Source organism: Oncorhynchus keta, chromosome 7 (genome assembly GCF_023373465.1).
Source record: "Oncorhynchus keta strain PuntledgeMale-10-30-2019 chromosome 7, Oket_V2, whole genome shotgun sequence".
NCBI classification, from domain to species: Eukaryota; Metazoa; Chordata; class Actinopteri; order Salmoniformes; family Salmonidae; genus Oncorhynchus; species Oncorhynchus keta.
In genome coordinates this window covers 8440482-8462556 of record NC_068427.1, presented here as the reverse complement: position 1 = coordinate 8462556, position 22075 = coordinate 8440482, and the positions used below count along the sequence as shown (strand labels likewise).

Genomic DNA, 22075 nt, shown 5'->3' with positions numbered 1-22075 from the left:
CTATTCTGTAACAATGGAGAAATAAAGACAATAAAAAAAAACAGAATATGCATGTCATACATTTTGTAAACCTAGAACTGTTTTTTTTTTTTTTAAACCACAGTGGTCACAGATATTACTGGCTGAAATGGAATGGACAACCCTGACGACGATATAGACCATTCATCTGGACAGAGCCCTTTGATATCTCCAGATGTCTCGAAACAAAACCCGTCCGTCCCTCAAATGATAACACCCCCCAGAATAAAAATCAGTTGGTCTATGCAGTTGTCCCCCGTCTTTAGTTTCCCTAAAACAGTTTTTCTACATAAATACAATAAAATCCATTGTCTGTATGTCACAAGTGCTAGATAAAGATGTTGTGGAATATTCAAAGTCATTCAATTTGTTGTTGAACATTTTCACAGGTAAAAAGCATATCTGTCAGACCAACAGGGAGCATCGTTCTTCCTCATCGTCGCTCCCGGGAAGAAATAAAAAAACAGAGGAGCAAAAGAACGAGTTCCCGTGTCATGCTCTCGTTCTCAAATCCCGATGTTGTTGTAAAAAAATGTACTACTGTCCATTCAGTGCTCTTTCCTTGTGCAGATATGTTACAGGGACAGAGACAGGCATGCAGACACACAAACCATGCAGATATGTTACAGAGGTGGTGGAAGAGTGCAGTAACCCAACAACCAGGCCCTTCTAATAAACCACAGACAATCCTCAGGCCTGGTTTGGAGGAGAGGATAAAAAGCAGGAGAAGAAGAAGAAGAAGAAAATGCCCCATGATAAAACAATTAAAAACAAAACAAAATGGAATGTCTTTTGTTAAGGTCATGTTCAAATGACTATCTGGACACGCTGATAACCAGACAGTATATAGTCCCTTTAAAAAATATTGTTTGAATACAAGTGACTAAGCCATGGCGGCCATTGCTGTGACTGGTGTTTCCAAGCATCCTGGGAGAGCTCTGGATGATAGCTTATAAAAAAGGCCACCAATACAATAACAGCAACCACAATTGAGACGCAGACTGGACTTTTAACTCGTAGTCTGCCCCCTTGGATGAGACTGGGTCCATTGAGATGACCCTTGACCTCACTAGTCATCTTCTACAGCCGTCAAAGGAGAGGGGCGGTTTGGGCAGGATGGGTGAGGTTAAAGGGTGAGAGGGGAACTATTGATGGGTTAACTATGACCCTTGGGCTTATAGTGTTTAGTCATTACAGGGCAACCCTTGTGTAATTATCACGTCATTCCAAGGCAAAACCTACTGAATTACACATCCTTTAATAGATAATATAGAAAAGGTTTTACAAATACAGTTAAAAGTGTTTGGTTGTTGGTCAGAAAATTTTAGTTATGTAAGTGTGCCCAATACCAGTGGTCTTCGCACTGTAAACTCATGCTTGTCAGTGTTTCAATGGAGGAGACATCAGAGCTCCAGAAACAAGTGACTTGTCCCTTGTTTGGGAACAACCTTTCAACTTTTCTATGTAGTGTCAAGTATGAATAGAGCCTAAGTCAGTGGTGTACACTGTAAAGAAACAAATGGGATGCTACTGTACCGAACCCTCAGCCAAGGCATCCAGGAATAATGAACAGTGCCCTCTGCAACACCAGGAAGTGCCAAACCAGACCAGCGAATGAAACATGAGCAAATCACCTTGCAATACTAACTTCTTTTCCTCCCAAAACAAGATTGTAATATGTTATAATATATAATATACTTTTAGATTTTTTTTGTCATATATAAATCTACTATGAACAGACAGTATAGTAAATACACAATTGTTGGAATCATTATACAAAGTAAAAATATTTGCATTCCCCCCCCCCCCATCTCTCTCCATCCCTTCCCTTACAACCCCAGATCCTTTTGCCATGAAAAGGAACTGAACTCTCACTTGGTCGTGAGACAAGTCAACTGTAGAGAGAAAAAACAGAAAATAATACAAAAACAACAGGAATACAAATGAAAAGTACAGAAACCAGAGACACAGAAGTCCACTTCAAAAAACAACAAGGACAAAAACGAAAACAAATAAAAAAATACCAAAAAATATTGGTAAAAACCACACAAATGAAGTAGTCATCAAAACAACTGCGTTGGAAAAATCCTGAAGAAAGATCAATGCAGAAACAACATCAATCTTCCCCAGTTCTTCCTCTTTTACCAAAAGTAGAAACAAGTGATTATGACTTCAATGGAATAATGTAGAAGGTAGTTGCCCAGAGGCTAAACATGAGTTGGGGGTGTGGGTGTTCAACACACCGTACACAGATCACTAGATCATTCATTCTCCATATTCTGCACTATAGGTGTTTGAGAACTAAGTCAACTGTATGTGGTAAGAAAGTTTTTGGACAGCATGCGTGAAAATCTATTGTATATACAGTTATTTAATGTGTCTCACACAAGATTGAATACACTTTCCTGTACCCCCAAAAAAACCAAACACTCCTAGCAGTAGCTATGACAACTGTGTCTGAGTGTATAAAGAGTTTGTTTACTGGATTGCGACGTGACACTCACGTACACACGCACATGCATGAACCTGTTCGCTAGCACCTGACACTTGAAGAGCACCTGTGTGGACAGAGAACATGGGTGCCACTTGCTCCTCTCCGAAAACTCACAGAGGTGGTATGTCCGTCTAATTGCTCTGTCACCACGGTAACAAAGACACATATTTTTTTGTGTGTGAACAAAACGCCAAAAGAACGGCTCATTGTATCTACTGCCCCTAAATGACTGTAAGATCGTCTGAACGTTGTGACATTAGAACGTTTTGAAAGGTGAGGGGTGAAAGTTAACAAAAATGGGGCAACTGTTCTAATTCCCTCACAGAGAACAACCTTGAATGTAAAGTCATGATAGTAAAATCTGTCTTATAAGCTTACAATACTTACGTGGATCCTGACTATTGTGCTGATAGCAATGTCACGCTTTGGCTTCATTTCTTGTCTTACTATTACTATTTTTGAACAGCATTCTCGTTTAAGATGGCAAGTCTCTCTAGTGCAGACTACAGTGCATGCTAGCTAACTATTTCGAAGAGGTGACGTGTATTTGGTTAAGGGTTTTATATACCAGCTCGCTACATCATTGGCTGATGTTTCAACCGTTGATTCAACCATTCAGTTCCACTGAAAAAGACTAACCATGTTAGTCCCTGTGTGTAGCATGGCAACTACCTTCTAAATGACAGTAAAGGGGTTACGACGAGGTCAAAGGGAACAGGGATGGGACAGTGGGCTACAGGGAATTCAGGGTAAACATGCCAAGGGCCTTCTGTCTATGTGCCATCGTGCTGGCATTTCCAGTCTCGCCACAACATAAGGGGATGAGGTGTGAGGGCGAGAGGAAGGCACCTCTCTCCCCTCGAAAACTCATTTAAGGCAAAGCTCTTCGTCGTGAGTTCATCGTAGAATCGACCAGGCTGGGAAAAAAAGGCACAAACTCAGTCTTTTTGCTGTCTGTCATCTCGAACCAGAAGACCTGGTCACACGTCCATCGTGCTCTCTCTCTCTTCCTCACTTTGTACCTATCTTGAAACACAAAAAAAATGTCTGCTTTCGCCAATCAAAAAGTTGGCCAGAAATTTCAGCAAGCCCTGCGACGTCTCTCTTTTCTCAAAGTCTTTTGTGAATGGTAACGACTGAAAGTTCGCAAACAGTGTCGGAATTATATCATAGGGCGCTGTTGCTGTTTTTCAGTGAAAGGAAAAAGGAACAAACGACATAAAGAAAAATGAAAGAAGAGTTCTAACTTAGAAATCCGGTGTCTGGAGTGGTACTTCAGACAGAGAGTGTGTCTGTTACAAAAAAAAGCGTGGACACTCAAGGTCACCTTAGATCCCACTGGTCCTGAAGTAAAGATCCGAAGAAACCTGGCAACCCGAGGCTCCTTGTGTTCTGCCTCCTTACATAGAGACAGTACAACATATCGGCGGCCTTTTAGTCCGCCCACTCCGGACGAGCGAGATAGTGTCGTCTTCTGTTTCCGTTTCGTAACCGCTCAACATTGTCCCCTGTCCCCTCCGGAGCTGATGTGCCTTCTAGACAGGGCGTGGGAGGGGCCAAGGATTGGGGTCAAATTCAAAACAGAGGTTAGTGGTTGGCTGAGGACTAAATGGGTGTCTGAATGGTAAAGGGGGCGTGGTCATCCCTTTACAGAGGCACCTCCTCCTCCATAGGTTCCTCCTCACTCCTGGAGAAAGACAGGACAATGACACGTGTCACAAACAGCACAACCATACTCTGTACAACCATAGACCGTTGTCGCACACACACACACACACACACACACACACACACACACACACACACACACACACACACACACACACACACACACACACACACACACACACACACACACACACACACACACACACATACACACACATACACACACACACACACACACACACACATACACACACACACACCGCCTTGGGAGAGACGTACCTCCTCTGCTTGTTGGCCACAGAGAGGGAGGCCATGGCAGTGACGGTCTCGGCCTCCTCCGTCTCACACTGATGAGCCTCGCTCAGAGAGTGGCCCAGTGTGGAGGCCCCGCGCTGCAGAGATCGCCAGTATTTACCTACAACACACGACAGGACAAAGGTCAAAAGGTGATTATTACATAGAGCAACTGGACAAGATGTCAAACAACGTCTGTTATCCAGGGCCGAGTGCTGCTGTTTTACTCTATGGTAAATGCACGCTGGCAAATCAAATGGCAAAATCATTTGCTGGTTGTACTGTAGCTTGGAGCTGGGAAATATGAACCAAAATAAATCCATATTGTAATAAATTGGCTCAATTGATGCGATAACGATAAATAGAATCCGTTTATAACATTAATGTGCTCCACAGTTATACTTTTTTAAACTAGTACTACTAGTTTGATGGTTGTAGCCATCAATTGTCCCATTAACAATCACCCATATTAGGAAACGTATTTCATTTCTAACTTCACATTTCTCGCCAAGTGATCGGTAAAATCATTTTGGGTTTTAACGTCCCAGCTCTATTGTGGCCCATAGAGTGGGACTGTTTCCCGTGTGAGTAGAGTAAAGGGTCACACACCATGTTCCTCCAGCACCTTCTCCATGGAGTGGACAGCGTTGGGGTTGGGCCTCTGCTGCATCACCTCCTCAGGGATAGGATCCAACTGGACGGACAACACGCACACAGGAGTGAGTGACAGGTTAGATACAACACGGCGATAGCAGAACCCCCCCTCTGTGGATGACTACTTCTGCCTGGGGACCTCTGCCCAGTGTTGAATCACCCAGCCAGTCCAGGTTAGATACAACACGGCGATAGCAGAACCCCCCCCTCTGTGGATGACTACTTCTGCCTGGGGACCTCTGCCCAGTGTTGAATCACCCAGCCAGTCCAGGTTAGATACAACACGGCGATAGCAGAACCCCCCTCTCTGTGGATGACTACTTCTGCCTGGGGACCTCTGCCCAGTGTTGAATCACCCAGCCAGTCCAGGTTAGATACAACACGGCGATAGCAGAACCCCCCCCACTACTTCTGCCTGGGGACCTCTGCCCAGTGTTGAATCACCCAGCCAGTCCAGTGGTGGAGAACAATTTGATTCAATAACAAAAAAAGGCTCACAGATGAACTGCAGCCTCCCACTCCAGGAGCCACTCTACACCACAGGCTACAATGTGTGCTTTGTGCTGGGTCCCACTTTACACACACACACATACAGTGCGCACACACACCCACGAAGAGAATGGCGCCGGAGGGAATAGCAGTCTTTTTATGGGCTCCTGACCAATTGTGCTATTTTGTGTCATTTTTTGTGTGCTTATTTAAAAAAACAAAAACGTAACGTTTAATCATTTCCTATGACTGAAAAGAGCTTCTGGACATCAGAACAGCCTATCACTAACCTCGATTTGGACGAGGACTTCTACTTCAATGAGTCCGAGGCGAAAGACATATTGAATATCCCGGACCAGGTACTTGAAGACGGAGCTATAGAGGCTGGCGCACAGGCCACCTGGTGAGACTACGGCGGCGAAAGAATAAATCGCCTCTACCCTCTGTTCTATTGGCAAATGTGCAATCGCTGGAGAATAAACTGGATGAGCTTCATTCGAGACTATCCCATCAACAGGACATGAAGAACTGTAATATACTATGCTTCTCTGAGTCATGGCTGAACAAGGACATTGATAATGTACTGTACATCTAGCTGGTTTTTGTATGCATTGGCAGGACAAAATGGAAGAGTCCGGTAAGATCAGGGGTGGTGGTGTGTGTCTCTTTATTAATAACAGCTTGTGCGCAATCTCTAATATTAAGGAAGCTTCGAGGTTCCGCTCGCCTGAGTTAGAATACCTCATGATAAGCTGCAGAACATACTATTTACCAAGAAAGTTTTCATCTGTATTTTTTGTAGCTGACTATTTACCACCACAAATTGATGGTGGCACAGGGCTGTTTTGCTAGCACAGACTGGAATATGTTCCGGGATTTATCCGATGGCATTGAGGAGTTTACCACATCAGTCACTGGCTTCATTAATAAGTGCATCGGTCCCCACAATGACCATACGTACATATCCCAACCAGATGCTTGGATTACAGGCAACATCTGCACTGAGCTAAAGGCTAGAGCTGCCGCTTTCAAGGAACAGGATACTAATCCAGACTCTTATAAGAAATCCCGCTACACCCTCCGACGAACCATCAAACAGGCAAAATATCAATATAGGACTAACATCGAATCCTACTACACCGGCTCTGGCGCTCGTCGGATGTGGCAGGGCTTGCAAACTATTACGGAATACGCACCCTACTAGATGAGCTAAATGCCTTCTATAAACACTTCAAGGCAAACAACACTGAACCATGCGTGAGAGCACGAGCTGTTCCGGACAGCTATGATCACGCTCTCCGTAGCCACTGTGAGTAAGATCTTAAAACAGGTGAACATTCACAAGGCCATAGGGCCAGACCAATTACCAGGAAGCATCTGCTGACCAGCTGGCAAGTGTCTTCACTGACCTTTTTAACCTCTCCCTGACCCAGTCTGTAATACCTGTATGTTTCAAGCAAACAACCATAGTCCCTGTGTCTAAGAATGCCAAGGCAACCTGTCTAAATGACTACCCCCTGTAGCACTCACATCTGTAGCCATGAAATGCTTTGAAAGGTCATGGCTCATGACTGAGCTCATTACTAAGCTAAGGACCCTGGGACTGAACACCTCCCTCTGCAACTGGATCCTGGACATCCTGACGGGCTGTCCCCAGGTGTTGAAGGTAGGTAACATCGAATCCGCCACGGTGACCCTCAACAAGGGGTGCTAAATCCCCTCCTTTACTCCCTTTTCACCCATGACTGCATGGGCGGGCATGATTCCAACACCATCATTAAGTTTGCTGATGACACGACGGTGGTAGGCCTGATCACCGACGATGAGAGCTTCAAGTTCCTCGGTGTCCACGTCACTAAGGACCTACATTGGTCCCAACGCACCAACAGTCGTGAAGAGGGAACGACAACGCCTCTTCCAACTCAGGAGGCTGAAAAGATTTGGCATGGCCCCTCAGATCCTCAAAAAGTTCTACAGCTGCACCATTGAGAGCATCTTGACTGGCTGCATCACCGATTGGTATTGCAACTGCACGGCATCTGAATGTAAGGTGCTAACACAGGGTAGTGTGTACAGCCTAATACATCACCTGGGACTAACTCCCTGTCACCCAGGACTTCTATGACAGGCGGTGTCGGAGGAAGACCTTGAAAATTGTCAAAGACTCCAGCCACCCAAGTCATAGACTGTTGTATCTGGTACCACACAACAAGCAGTACCGGAGCAGCGCCAAGTCTGGAACAAAAAGGCACCTGAACAGATTCTACCCCAAGCCATAAGACTGCTGAACAGTTCATCGAATGGCTACTTCGACTATTGACATTGACTCCCTTTATTACAGTATTTAAAAAGCAATTGTACTTGTTTTACACTCCCATGTACTGGCTCTATGCACAATCACACGTTACACTGATACACACACGCTGACGTCACACCCGTACACACACACACACACACACACACACACACACACACACACACACACACACACACACACACACACACACACACACACACACACACACACACACACACACACACACACACACACACACACACACACACACACACACACACACAGCTGCTACTCTGTTTATTATGTATCCTGATTGTTATATATCCTGATCACTTTTACCCCTACCTACATGTATACTGTATTACCTCAACTACCTCGTACCCCTGCACATTGACTTGGTACCGATACTCTTTGTATATATCGTTGTTATTGTTTTTATTGTGTTACTTATGTTTACTTGTGTTTTTATTCAGCTAATATTTGTCTTACTTTTTAACACTGCATTGTTGGACATGGGCTCATAAGTAAGCATTTCACTGTAAAGTCTACAGCTGTTGTATTCGCGCATGTGACCAATAACATTTCATTTCACTTGAGGCGTGCACACGCACGCACGCACGCACGCACGCACACACACACACGCACGCACGCACGCACGCACGCACGCACGCACGCACGCACACGCACGCACGCACACGCACGCACACACACACACACACACACACACACACACACACACACACACACACACACACACACACACACACAGGGATACTCTGAGTGTTAGGAGAATCAGATGAAGGAAACAGGGCATTCCCCAACCTGCTTTTCCAATCCGGAATGATTACATTTTCCTCTGGCTCACTGTGTGTGCTGCATTTCTTTACCCCCTTGTGAGCAGAACCATTAAAATAAAGACCCAAATACTTCCATGTATAAACACGGGACGAAATATAGGCACACAGGCGTCTTTTTTCCCTATCATAACCTTGCTGAAAAGAAAGTGGAGGAGGAGGTAGAAAAAGGCTTGAAACATTAGAAGAAGAGAATGTCAGAAGAGAGGAGAGGAAAAATGAATCGCCGGTCGGTTCCGTTCGGCCCAAGCTGGAATTTTGGTTTTAATTAAAACAAATAGAGGGTGAGGAGGGAGAGGCCAGTCTAGAGAGAGGAATACTTTCATCCTGGCTGTGGCACGACAAGCTGCATTATACACACACATACACAAGCATGCACATATGCACAAGTACACGCACACACAGCCGCACACACCAGTGATGCGCGTGCTGACGCAATAATCCGCAGTCGCCGCGGTGGGTTTAGGCTCATGAAATATAGCGAGGATGAAGGGCAGGGTGGGGGTGAGCGGGTTGAATAAAGAGAAAACAAAGCATTAAAAAAAACCCTATAAATGTATCATTCTTGTGCAATTCATATCTAAAGGCTACATTGAGGTTTTTAATTTCCTTATTTTGATCTGGCATTAAGTGCGTAAACCTAAACTTCTTGGCCTAAGTGTACGTGCACCAAACACACGCCAATCACCTTTAGGGAACTTGGGCAGAAAAAGTTAACCATGTCGGAGTTTCGTTGAATAAGAGAAAGCTGTGAAATGGAGAGTTGAAATTGAAGAGAGGGGCCAGAACAGTAGCCTCATATTTGGGAAAGATGTTATGTGCGATGATTGAGGCGCTACACAAATTTGACAGTCACAAGATGGGGGACTTAAAATATGGCACGTCAAGGGAAATGCAAAAAGAAGCATTTCTTTCAATAAAATGATACACCAAGTGTACATCTGAACTCGGGAACAGGAGTGGAGGAATACTATTTTATTTTAGCATCTTGCGAGAATGAATGCGCGGTTAGGGGACATCTGTAAACGTGCAATGGTTATCAGCATTATAAAAGCTGATCGTTTTTCAAACACATAAAATATGCATCCAAGCCAAAGCGAAATCTTATCAGAAACATGTCGGGTCATTTTCACAGCAATTCCCTGAAAACCGTTTAGGGACAAACAGAGACATTTGTTTCCAGTTCATGTAGCATTTTCTCCCTGGTCCCTAAATGTCTTTGCCGTGCGAGAGAAGCAGAGATGAATGAGAAAACCGAAGCATTCATTATATCGATGTGTGACACATTTTCTGGTGAGCAAACTTGATTTAGTCTTCCAGGGCAACAGAAGAGAAGCTGCATGTATCTATCTTTGACTGAACAGCGCATTTTCTATATTTGTAGGTTAGGGTCGAGTGCGGCTCCCAGATTTAGACTTTATCACATATAGTCGGATGGCTGTGGATGGGTTATTAGCAATTGCCCGTGGGTGCGGGTGAACAAACAGCAGACCGGCACACATAGAATCACAGAATGGTTTGGGGTACTGTACAAAACACATGCTCACACACTTCCCCCCACACACCAATACCCTATCATTCACTCCCTTGAGCGGCACAGCAGTGGTGCACATGGATGGCTGCAACGCAATTTCAGCGGCTTTAGAGGAAACGCGAACCTGTGTGTCTGTACTAAGATCAAGGTCTGGGGCTGTCCAACACACACATGCGCATAAGAGACAACAGAGGACTTTGTTCACTTTGGGGGTCACTAAGTGACGCATCATACCCACCAAACAGAATGAAAGCAAAGCACCCCTACAGAAAAACTGTTTTCACAGTATTAATATCTGTATATCATCCATATTCACATTGCTCTGATATCAATGGTCTTCAAGGACCCCACTAATACTGCTGATTTGGTACAGTCCAATCATTGCCCTTGTCAGAGAACTGCTAGTTGTCCCCCACGATGAAATCGGTTTTGACGAATTATGTGTCTTGTCATAGAGATCCGGCTTTTACAAAATGATTGGCACAAGGGGGGCACAATATGAATCAACTGACCGCTGCATCATTTGTGCTGTTGCCTTGTTTGATATGACCACCCTAAGTGACCCTTGAAATACTGCTGAGTGAGCTCCCTATTATTCATCCTTCTTTTTCCTTATGTTAAAGTTGGAGAAATTAATTTTTACAATAGTGAGCCAAGATCCACAAATGTGTGTGTGTGTGTGTCTATGCCCCCTATTGTGTTTGTGTGCACCTCCGGTCCCTACCAGCCAAGTCATCTCTCTACCCCCCCTCCCCCACCACTACCCCCAGAGACCCGCTGCCTCCAGACTGGCCTGGCACCGTAACCAGGGAGGGGGTCCCCACATGGGGCCAGGCTGGGGGGCTCGGGGGGCTGTCTGTCTGTCAGCTTGACGGACAGCTGTAAACTTTAATGGCTCTTGTCAGCCCCGGGCCTATCTGGCAGGTATGACACACACGGCGCTCCCCGCGGCATCCACAGTGACGCAAGGCCTTTATTTGAGTTTCTACCCCCCCCCCATCCTCCCTCTTCTCTATCTTCACAGCAAGAAAACCATCAACTTTTTCCAACAGCGAGCGAGAGAATAGCTTTTATTGGAAGACGGTGTCCGTTGCTGCCTGCATTGTGTAAATCCAAGCCTTCAAACACATGAGGGGGAAGCCAACAAATTCGAGACACCACACGAACCAGAGGCTCTGAAGGAATGTGGCCCCGGAATGAAGAAAAAAACCCATTCTGGGGAAGGCAGTGAAACCATAACACTGGTGGGAGGAATTCGACTTGTTCAGCAGACTCAAGACACAAGGCATCTATTGTTTGTTTTGCATGTACGTTGGATGGACCACTGACACCAGTTGATTACGTTATATGCTAATTGAACGAGCTAACTAATTATCGAGCAGAGCAGGTGACCTTTTTTGCTGCATTGTTACATTTCCGTTCGCTAAAGAGGGTGAAACGCCAAAGCCAGAGAAGGACAAAACGGACCATCATGTAGCTAGAGGGTAAGCACAGAGGATAACCTCATCGGCGACTGGCAACAATTAGCGTATTAGCCTGTTGTTTATCAAATAATTGCTAACGACCACAATTTGGATGAGAGGGCGCAACATCTGTTTGCACACTACACTCAATTAGTCACGAGGTCAGAGTTGACTAGCATCGTCGCCAATGCATCATTCATGAGAAATTTAACTAGAGAGTCTTTGGCGATTACGCACTCAAACGGTGAAGTAAAAAAAAGGCCTGTATAAGTCCATTCACCAATTTGTATCAGTTTTTCCCCCAACCTAATCCGAGCCACTTTCAAAGGGAACCCAATGCTCATTAAAGCAAAGCTTGTCTTAACCTGCCAATAAAACAGGGGAATATGTTTCTCACTGTGGAGTGGCCAGTAAAACGCTCGGAGGCAGTGGGGCTGTAAACCCAATCCAGAGGTTTGGCCCTGATTGTGAACTTATTTAAACTGCTAGTATGTCTACATTTGAGATCGTATTCTTAGGCCAATGAGAGACCAATGGATTTTTTTGGTAATGCATTTTAGTCGCGTTGCTTGAATAACATAACTGAAAGCACTGCTTCTGTGACGTGACAAACAAATAAAGCAGTAGACTAGCTGACTGGCTCATTACCCCTTCATCACTACCTAACACACGCATCCACAAATACACACAACCCCGTTCCTCTCTATCTGCCTCATCAAATCGCCGCTGGCGAGAGTCATTGCGCCGCATTCCATCTCCATTACACTGGACCTTATGCAAAGACTGATAAAACACTCGCTTCCTGCCATTTTGATTAGAGACATTTGAACTTTTATCTGTTATTGTCTCCCCTGCCTTGTGTTCTCCTTCTCGTGCCGTTAAGACTTGTTGAACCGGCCATCACACTAACGAGGGACTGATCTGCACTTGTTCAAAGACTGGCTGGGCTTCCCAATGAGAAGAGGCAATGAAAAACACAGCGGGTTTGGCCAATCACCAGTGTCTAAATACGGCGGCGGCTCATGGGCAGTCAAAGGCGACTAATGAGCCGTGTGTTCCAACTCCTTATCAATGGTAATGTGGCGTTTCACGTGTGTTCCTGGCTCTGCATTTTTCCACTTGCCCAACGTCCGGAGTGAAACTCAAACCCTGGAGCTTGCTGGTTTATGACAATAGCTTCCTCCCCCGACTTCGAATGATTCCCCAATTTCCTTTGATTCTCCGATCTCTCTGGGCCTGTCGGTGACCCTGTCGTGAGAGGTGTGAGGGTAAGAGCTTTCAGATGTGGGCTGGTGACGGGGTCCCGGAGAGAAGGGAGCCCTATGGGGCCAGGGCTGGTGCCTCTTTTTCGACTTCCAGACTCCCTGCCTTGCTCACCCATCGACCCCCAAAACAGCCTTCTCTCCTGGCTACTGAAACCTGAAACCTTCTTAGCCCCAATCCTTTCAGGAGTAGCCTTCCCTTGTTCCTCTTCTTCCCCCCCTTCTCTACCCTCCTTCATGGCTCCATATATTAAACCAAGCCATAACCCTCAGTGGTAAATTGAAGGAACTTTGGCGATCCAGCTCAGAGCTGTTAAGACTCTAGTTCTTCTGACATGTTGACGTTGGTCCACTGTGGAGCTTAAATTCCCCTTCAGGCATTGAGGTTTCTTTGGTGGATTCAGAACAGTTTGACCGCATTTGACCATGTTTCAGTCGGCCTCTCATACGCGCCCAGCTCGTCCCGGTCACTCTGAATCGAAGCTGCAACCCGTTTGGGGCGCGGTCGCCTGTTGGTCGCTGCTTTCTCTTTGTCTGGGGCGGCTGGTAGCAGTGACCACGGTTTATTAGCGTGATCCAGCGTTATTGTTCTGTTTGTTTTGCATCGGGCCCAAGATCCACATTGGAGCGGAGCCATCCGGTCTTTTATGGTTCCAAGAGCTTATTTACTGCCTTGTCTGGAGGGAGGACTGGAATAACACAGGCACCAAGGCCTCTTATCAGCCAGTCCAGTCTAACCTGACCTCGCTATCTCTTCCTAGCCGTATCCTCTATCTATACTCAACTTCACCAGCATCTAGGGCAATACTAACAGTGAGCATGACTATTCATCATACATCTGCATCCTTATTTTATCATCCTTATACACGGTTAGCCAGCTAGCTACTCTTCCAATGTCTCTCACTCATTACTCCAGAAATGTGGACAATTAGCCGGTGCGCACATGAAAATAAATCCCAGCGGTGCCTCCAAATTTGCTACCCATATTCTGTTGAGCTTATAAGGTAAACCGAAATGCCAAAAGGTACTGTTTACTTGACTTTTAATCATGTACGCATGAGGTTTACAACAATAACAAAACATTTAGAGTACATACCACTCTTTGGTGCACTATTAGAGTGAGGTGTGGGTGAATGTATTGGTGTTTAATAAGAGGCAGTACATTATGAGATATAGCCCCACACACCTCGTTAATGGAGGGTTTAAAGTCGCACTGGGCTAACTGGCTAACGGCTTCAGCAGGTTATCGCCTTGTCTCTGTCCCAAAAGGCACCCTATTCCCTACACAGTGCACTATAGGGCCCATGTTAAAAGTAGTGCACTATATAGGAAACAGGGTGCTGTTTGGGACACCGCCCTTGTCCCAACGACAGAAAACACGCAGAGGGTGTGTGTTTGTGGCCTGAGTCTGGTCTGCAGCAACACATAGAGGAGGTCACTTGCTCAAAATAAATGAAGTTTATACAAACGCAGGACTCAGGGGCCTGGAAATTCACTTTTGTCAGAGGCTCTATTTCAGCCTCTGACCACTCCTCCCCCTCGGTTTTAGACATTACATTAGCACTTCATCTGTGTGTACTAGCCAAGGGTCAGTTCTAGCCAAGGGTCAGCACTAGCCAAGGGTCAGCACTAGCCAAGGGTCAGCACTAGCCAAGGGTCAGCACTAGCCAAGGGTCAGTTCTAGCCAAGGGTCAGCACTAGCCAAGGGTCAGCACTAGCCAAGGGTCAGCACTAGCCAAGGGTCAGCTCTAGCCAAGGGTCAGCACTAGCCAAGGGTCAGCACTAGCCAAGGGTCAGCACTAGCCAAGGGTCAGTTCTAGCCAAGGGTCAGCACTAGCCAAGGGTCAGCACTAGCCAAGGGTCAGTTCTAGCCAAGGGTCAGCACAAGCCAAGGGTCAGCACTAGCCAAGGGTCAGCACTAGCCAAGGGTCAGTTCTAGCCAAGGGTCAGCACTAGCCAAGGATCAGTTCTAGCCAAGGGTCAGCACTAGCCAAGGGTCAGTTCTAGCCAAGGGTCAGTTCTAGCCAAGGGTCAGTTCTAGCCAAGGGTCAGCACTAGCCAAGGGTCAGTTCTAGCCAAGGGTCAGTTCTAGCCAAGGGTCAGCACTAGCCAAGGGTCAGTTTTAGCCAAGGGTCAGTTCTAGCTAAGGGTCAGTTCTAGCCAAGGGTCAGTTCTAGCCAAGGGTCAGTTCTAGCAAAGGGTCAGTTCGAGCCAAGGGTCAGCTCTAGCCAAGGGTCAGCACTAGCCAAGGGTCAGTTCTAGCCAAGGGTCAGTTCTAGCCAAGGGTCAGCACTAGCCAATGGTCAGCACTAGCCAAGGGTCAGTTCTAGCCAAGGATCAGTTCTAGCCAAGGGTCAGTTCTAGCCAAGGGTCAGTTCTAGCCAAGAGTCAGTTCTAGCCAAGGGTCAGCACTAGCCAAGGGTCAGTTCTAGCCAAGGGTCAGTTCTAGCCAAGGGTCAGCACTCGCCAAGGGCCAGTTCTAGCCAAGGATCAGTTCTAGCCAAGGGTCAGTTTTAGCCAAGGGTCAGTTCTAGCCAAGGGTCAGTTCTAGCCAATGGTCAGCACTAGCCAAGGGTCAGTTCTAGCCAAGGATTAGTTCTAGCCAAGGGTCAGTTCTAGCCAAGGGTCAGTTCTAGCCAAGGGTCAGTTCTAGCCAAGGGTCAGCACTAGCCAAGGGTCAGCACTAGCCAAGGGTCAGCACTAGCCAAGGGTCAGCACTAGCCAAGGGTCAGTTCTAGCCAAGGGTCAGCACTAGCCAAGGGTCAGCACTAGCCAAGGGTCAGCACTCGCCAACCCATTTATTGTCTTTTAATACGTCAGTTTATTTCAAGTGCGATTATTCATTATTTATATAGGACGCCATGGTCCCTATCGTGCACTACATACGAAATAGGGTGCCATTTAGGATGCACCCAGAGAGTTTGTTCAGCTCCAGGCCCAGCCTACACACTCCCACAATTAACCTCAGATTGTACAACTTAAAGCTTGTTACTTCCTCCCTTCTCCCTGGCCACTGGCCATGGGATCCTCCCACATTGGGCGTTGGGGACAGAGAGAGAGAAACAATAGATAAGGGATGGAGAGAAAGAGAGAGGATGCAGAATAAAAAACAGGGTCCCTCCATCTCTCTGTCAACTCACTGTTCCAGACTTTCTCTTTCTCTTCCCCTCTCCATCTCTCTGTAAACTCACTGTTCCAGACTCTCTCTCTCTCTTCCCCTCTCCATCTCTCTGTCAACTCACTGTTCCAGACTTTCTCTTTCTCTTCCCCTCTCCATCTCTCTGTAAACTCACTGTTCCAGACTCTCTCTTTCTCTTCCCCTCTCCATCTCTCTGTCAACTCACTGTTCCAGACTCTCTCTTTCTCTTCCCCTCTCCATCTCTCTGTCAACTCACTGTTCCAGACTCTCTCTTTCTCTTCCCCTCTCCATCTCTCTGTCAACTCACTGTTCCAGACTCTCTCTTTCTCTTCCCCTCTCCATCTCTCTCTGTCAACTCACTGTTCCAGACTCTCTCTTTCTCTTCCCCTCTCCATCTCTCTGTCAACTCACTGTTCCAGACTCTCTCTTTCTCTTCCCCTCTCCATCTCTCTGTCAACTCACTGTTCCAGACTCTCTCTTTCTCTCCATCTCTCTGTCAACTCACTGTTCCAGACTCTCTCTTTCTCTTCCCCTCTCCATCTCTCTCTGTCCACTCACTGTTCCAGACTCTCTCTTTCTCTTCCCCTCTCCATCTCTCTGTCAACTCACTGTTCCAGACTCTCTCTTTCTCTTCCCCTCTCCATCTCTCTGTCAACTCACTGTTCCAGACTCTGTCTTTCTCTCCATCTCTCTGTCAACTCACTGTTTCAGACTCTCTCTCTCTCTTCCCCTCTCCATCTCTCTGTCAACTCACTGTTCCAGACTCTCTCTTTCTCTTCCCCTCTCCATCTCTCTGTCAACTCACTGTTCCAGACTCTGTCTTTCTCTCCATCTCTCTGTCAACTCACTGTTCCAGACTCTCTCTTTCTCTTCCCCTCTCCATCTCTCTGTCAACTCACTGTTCCAGACTCTCTCTTTCTCTTCCCCTCTCCATCTCTCTGTCAACTCACTGTTCCAGACTCTCTCTTTCTCTTCCCCTCTCCATCTCTCTGTCAACTCACTGTTCCAGACTCTGTCTTTCTCTCCATCTCTCTGTCAACTCACTGTTTCAGACTCTCTCTCTCTCTTCCCCTCTCCATCTCTCTGTCAACTCACTGTTCCAGACTCTCTCTTTCTCTTCCCCTCTCCATCTCTCTGTCAACTCACTGTTCCAGACTCTGTCTTTCTCTCCATCTCTCTGTCAACTCACTGTTCCAGACTCTCTCTTTCTCTTCCCCTCTCCATCTCTCTGTCAACTCACTGTTCCAGACTCTGTCTTTCTCTCCATCTCTGTCAACTCACTGTTCCAGACTCTCTCTTTCTCTTCCCCTCTCCATCTCTCTGTCAACTCACTGTTCCAGACTCTCTCTTTCTCTTCCCCTCTCCATCTCTCTGTCAACTCACTGTTCCAGACTTTCTCTTTCTCTTCCCCTCTCCATCTCTCTGTAAACTCACTGTTCCAGACTCTCTCCTTCTCTTCCCCTCTCCATCTCTCTCTGTCAACTCACTGTTCCAGACTCTCTCTTTCTCTTCCCCTCTCCATCTCTCTCTGTCAACTCACTGTTCCAGACTCTCTCTTTCTCTTCCCCTCTCCATCTCTCTGTCAACTCACTGTTCCAGACTCTCTCTTTCTCTCCACCTCTCTCTGTCAACTCACTGTTCCAGACTCTCTCCTTCTCTTCCCCTCTCCATCTCTCTGTCAACTCACTGTTCCAGACTCTCTCTTTCTCTTCCCCTCTCCATCTCTCTGTCAACTCACTGTTCCAGACTCTCTCTTTCTCTTCCCCTCTCCATCTCTCTCTGTCAACTCACTGTTCCAGACTCTCTCTTTCTCTTCCCATCTCCATCTCTCTGTCAACTCACTGTTCCAGACTCTCTCTTTCTCTTCCCCTCTCCATCTCTCTGTCAACTCACTGTTCCAGACTCTCTCTTTCTCTCCACCTCTCCATCTCTCTGTCAACTCACTGTTCCAGACTCTCTCTTTCTCTTCCCCTCTCCATCTCTCTGTCAACTCACTGTTTCAGACTCTCTCTTTCTCTCCATCTCTCTGTCAACTCACTGTTCCAGACTTTCTCTTTCTCTTCCCCTCTCCATCTCTCTCTGTCAACTCACTGTTCCAGACTCTCTCTTTCTCTTCCCCTCTTCATCTCTCTGTCAACTCACTGTTCCATACTCTCTCTTTCTCTTCCCCTCTCCATCTCTCTGTCAACTCACTGTTCCAGACTCTCTCTTTCTCTTCCCCTCTCCATCTCTCTGTCAACTCACTGTTCCAGACTCTCTCTTTCTCTCCATCTCTCTGTCAACTCACTGTTCCAGACTCTCTCTTTCTCTCCACCTCTCCATCTCTCTGTCAACTCACTGTTCCAGACTCTCTCTTTCTCTTCCCCTCTCCATCTCTCTCTGTCAACTCACTGTTCCAGACTCTCTCTTTCTCTTCCCCTCTCCATCTCCATCTGTCAACTCACTGTTCCAGACATCCTCTCTTTCTCTCCACCTCTCTCTGTCAACTCACTGTTCCAGACTCTCTCTTTCTCTTCCCCTCTCCATCTCTCTGTCAACTCACTGTTCCAGACTCTCTCTTTCTCTCTACCTCTCCATCTCTCTGTCAACTCACTGTTCCAGACTCTCTCTTTCTCTTCCCCTCTCCATCTCTCTGTCAACTCACTGTTCCAGACTCTCTCTTTCTCTCTACCTCTCCATCTCTCTGTCAACTCACTGTTCCAGACTCTCTCTTTCTCTTCCCCTCTCCATCTCTCTGTCAACTCACTGTTCCAGACTCTCTCTTTCTCTCTACCTCTCCATCTCCATCTGTCAACTCACTGTTCCAGACTCTCTCTTTCTCTTTACCTCTCCATCTCTCTGTCAACTCACTGTTCCAGACTCTCTCTTTCTCTCTACCTCTCCATCTCTCTGTCAACTCACTGTTCCAGACTCTCTCTTTCTCTCTTCATCTCCATCTCTCTCTGTCAACTCACTGTTCCAGACTCTCTCTTTCTCTTCCCCTCTCAATCTCTCTGTCAACTCACTGTTCCAGACTCTCTCTTTCTCTTTACCTCTCCATCTCTCTGTCAACTCACTGTTCCAGACTCTCTCCTTCTCTCTACCTCTCCATCTCTCTGTCAACTCACTGTTCCAGACTCTCTCTTTCTCTCTTCATCTCCATCTCTCTCTGTCAACTCACTGTTCCAGACTCTCTCTTTCTCTTCCCCTCTCAATCTCTCTGTCAACTCACTGTTCCAGACTCTCTCTTTCTCTCTACCTCTCCATCTCTCTGTCAACTCACTGTTCCAGACTCTCTCTTTCTCTTTACCTCTCCATCTCTCTGTCAACTCACTGTTCCAGACTCTCTCCTTCTCTCTACCTCTCCATCTCTCTGTCAACTCACTGTTCCAGACTCTCTCTTTCTCTCTTCATCTCCATCTCTCTGTCAACTCACTGTTCCAGACTCTCTCTTTCTCTCTTCATCTCCATCTCTCTCTGTCAACTCACTGTTCCAGACTCTCTCTTTCTCTTCCCCTCTCAATCTCTCTGTCAACTCACTGTTCCAGACTCTCTCCTTCTCTCTACCTCTCCATCTCTCTGTCAACTCACTGTTCCAGACTCTCTCTTTCTCTCTTCCTCTCCATCTCTCTGTCAACTCACTGTTCCAGACTCTCTCTTTCTCTCTACCTCTCCATCTCTCTGTCAACTCACTGTTCCAGACTCTCTCTTTCTCTTTACCTCTCCATCTCTCTGTCAACTCACTGTTCCAGACTCTCTCTTTCTCTTTACCTCTCCATCTCTCTGTCAACTCACTGTTCCAGACTCTCTCCTTCTCTCTACCTCTCCATCTCTCTGTCAACTCACTGTTCCAGACTCTCTCTTTCTCTCTTCATCTCCATCTCTCTGTCAACTCACTGTTCCAGACTCTCTCTTTCTCTCTACCTCTCCACCTCTCTGTCAACTCACTGTTCCAGAATCTCTCGTTCTCTCCACCTCTCTCTGTCAACTCACTGTTCCAGACTCTCTCTTTCTCTTCCCCTCTCCATCTCTCTGTCAATTCACTGTTCCAGACTCTTTCTTTCTCTCTACCTCTCCATCAACTCACTGTTCCAGACTCTCTCTTTCTCTCCACCTCTCCATCTCTCTGTCAACTCACTGTTCCAGACTCTTTCTTTCTCTCTACCTCTCCATCAACTCACTGTTCCAGACTCTCTCTTTCTCTTCCCCTCTCCATCTCTCTGTCAACTCACTGTTCCAGACTCTCTCTTTCTCTTCCCCTCTCCATCTCTCTGTCAACTCACTGTTCCAGACTTTCTCTTTCTCTTCCCCTCTCCATCTCTCTGTCAACTCACTGTTCCAGACTCTCTCTTTCTCTTCCCCTCTTCATCTCTCTGTCAACTCACTGTTCCAGACTCTCTCTTTCTCTTCCCCTCTCCATCTCTCTGTCAACTCACTGTTCCAGACTCTCTCTTTCTCTCCACCTCTCTGTCAACTCACTGTTCCAGACTCTCTCTTTCTCTTCCCCTCTCCATCTCTCTGTCAACTCACTGTTCCAGACTCTCTCTTTCTCTTCCCCTCTCCATGTCTCTCTGTCAACTCACTGTTCCATGGTCTCTCTTTCTCTCCACCTCTCTGTCAACTCACTGTTCCAGAATCTCTCGTTCTCTCCCCCTCTCTCTGTCAACTCACTGTTCCAGACTCTCTCTTTCTCTTCCCCTCTCCATGTCTCTCTGTCAACTCACTGTTCCATGGTCTCTCTTTCTCTCCACCTCTCTGTCAACTCACTGTTCCAGAATCTCTCGTTCTCTCCACCTCTCTCCGTCAACTCACTGTTCCAGACTCTCTCTTTCTCTTCCCCTCTCCATCTCTCTGTCAACTCACTGTTCCAGACTCTCTCTTTCTCTCCACCTCTCCATCTCTCTGTCAACTCACTGTTCCAGACTCTCTCTTTCTCTTCCCCTCTCCATCTCTCTCTGTCAACTCACTGTTCCATGGTCTCTCTTTCTCTCCACCTCTCTCTGTCAACTCACTGTTCCAGACTCTCTCTTTCTCTCCATCTCTCTGTCAACTCACTGTTCCAGACTCTCTCTTTCTCTCCACCTCTCCATCTCTCTGTCAACTCACTGTTCCAGGGTCTCTCTGTCTCTCCACCTCTCCATCTCTCTGTCAACTCACTGTTCCAGACTCTCTTTTTCTCTTCCCTCTCCATCTCTCTGTCAACTCACTGTTCCAGGGTCTCTCTTTCTCTTCCCCTCTCCATCTCTCTGTCAACTCACTGTTCCAGACTCTCTCTTTCTCTCCACCTCTCTGTCAACTCACTGTTCCAGACTCTCTCTTTCTCTTCCCCTCTCCATCTCTCTGTCAACTCACTGTTCCAGACTCTCTCTTTCTCTTCCCCTCTCCATCTCTCTGTCAACTCACTGTTCCAGACTCTCTCTTTCTCTCCACCTCTCTGTCAACTCACTGTTCCAGACTCTCTCTTTCTCTTCCCCTCTCCATCTCTCTGTCAACTCACTGTTCCAGACTCTCTCTTTCTCTTCCCCTCTCCATCTCTCTGTCAACTCACTGTTCCAGACTCTCTCTGTCTCTCCACCTCTCTGTCAACTCACTGTTCCAGACTCTCTCTTTCTCTCCACCTCTCTCTGTCAACTCACTGTTCCAGACTCTCTCTTTCTCTCTACCTCTCCATCAACTCACTGTTCCAGACTCTCTCTTTCTCTCCACCTCTCCATCTCTCTCTGTCAACTCACTGTTCCAGACTCTCTCTTTCTCTTCCCCTCTACATCTCTCTGTCAACTCACTGTTCCAGACTCTCTCTTTCTCTTCCCCTCTCCATCTCTCTGTCAACTCACTGTTCCAGACTCTCTCTTTCTCTTCCCCTCTCCATCTCTCTCTGTCAACTCACTGTTCCAGACTCTCTTTTTCTCTTCCCCTCTCCATCTCTCTGTC

The 22075-nt window shown here is 46.7% G+C and overlaps 1 protein-coding gene across 1 annotated transcript; it reads right to left on the bottom strand.

Moving 5' to 3' along the window:
* Nucleotides 1-240: 240 nt before the first annotated feature.
* Nucleotides 241-5203, bottom strand: LOC127931053 (histone deacetylase 4-like). The gene is made up of 3 exons (XM_052521920.1): nt 5084-5203; nt 4460-4595; nt 241-4199 (listed from the first exon to the last, which is right to left on the bottom strand). The coding sequence occupies exons 1-3, from the start codon at nt 5142-5144 to the stop codon at nt 4160-4162; spliced, it is 237 nt and encodes a 78-aa protein (XP_052377880.1). The 5' UTR covers nt 5145-5203; the 3' UTR covers nt 241-4159.
* Nucleotides 5204-22075: the final 16872 nt, after the last annotated feature.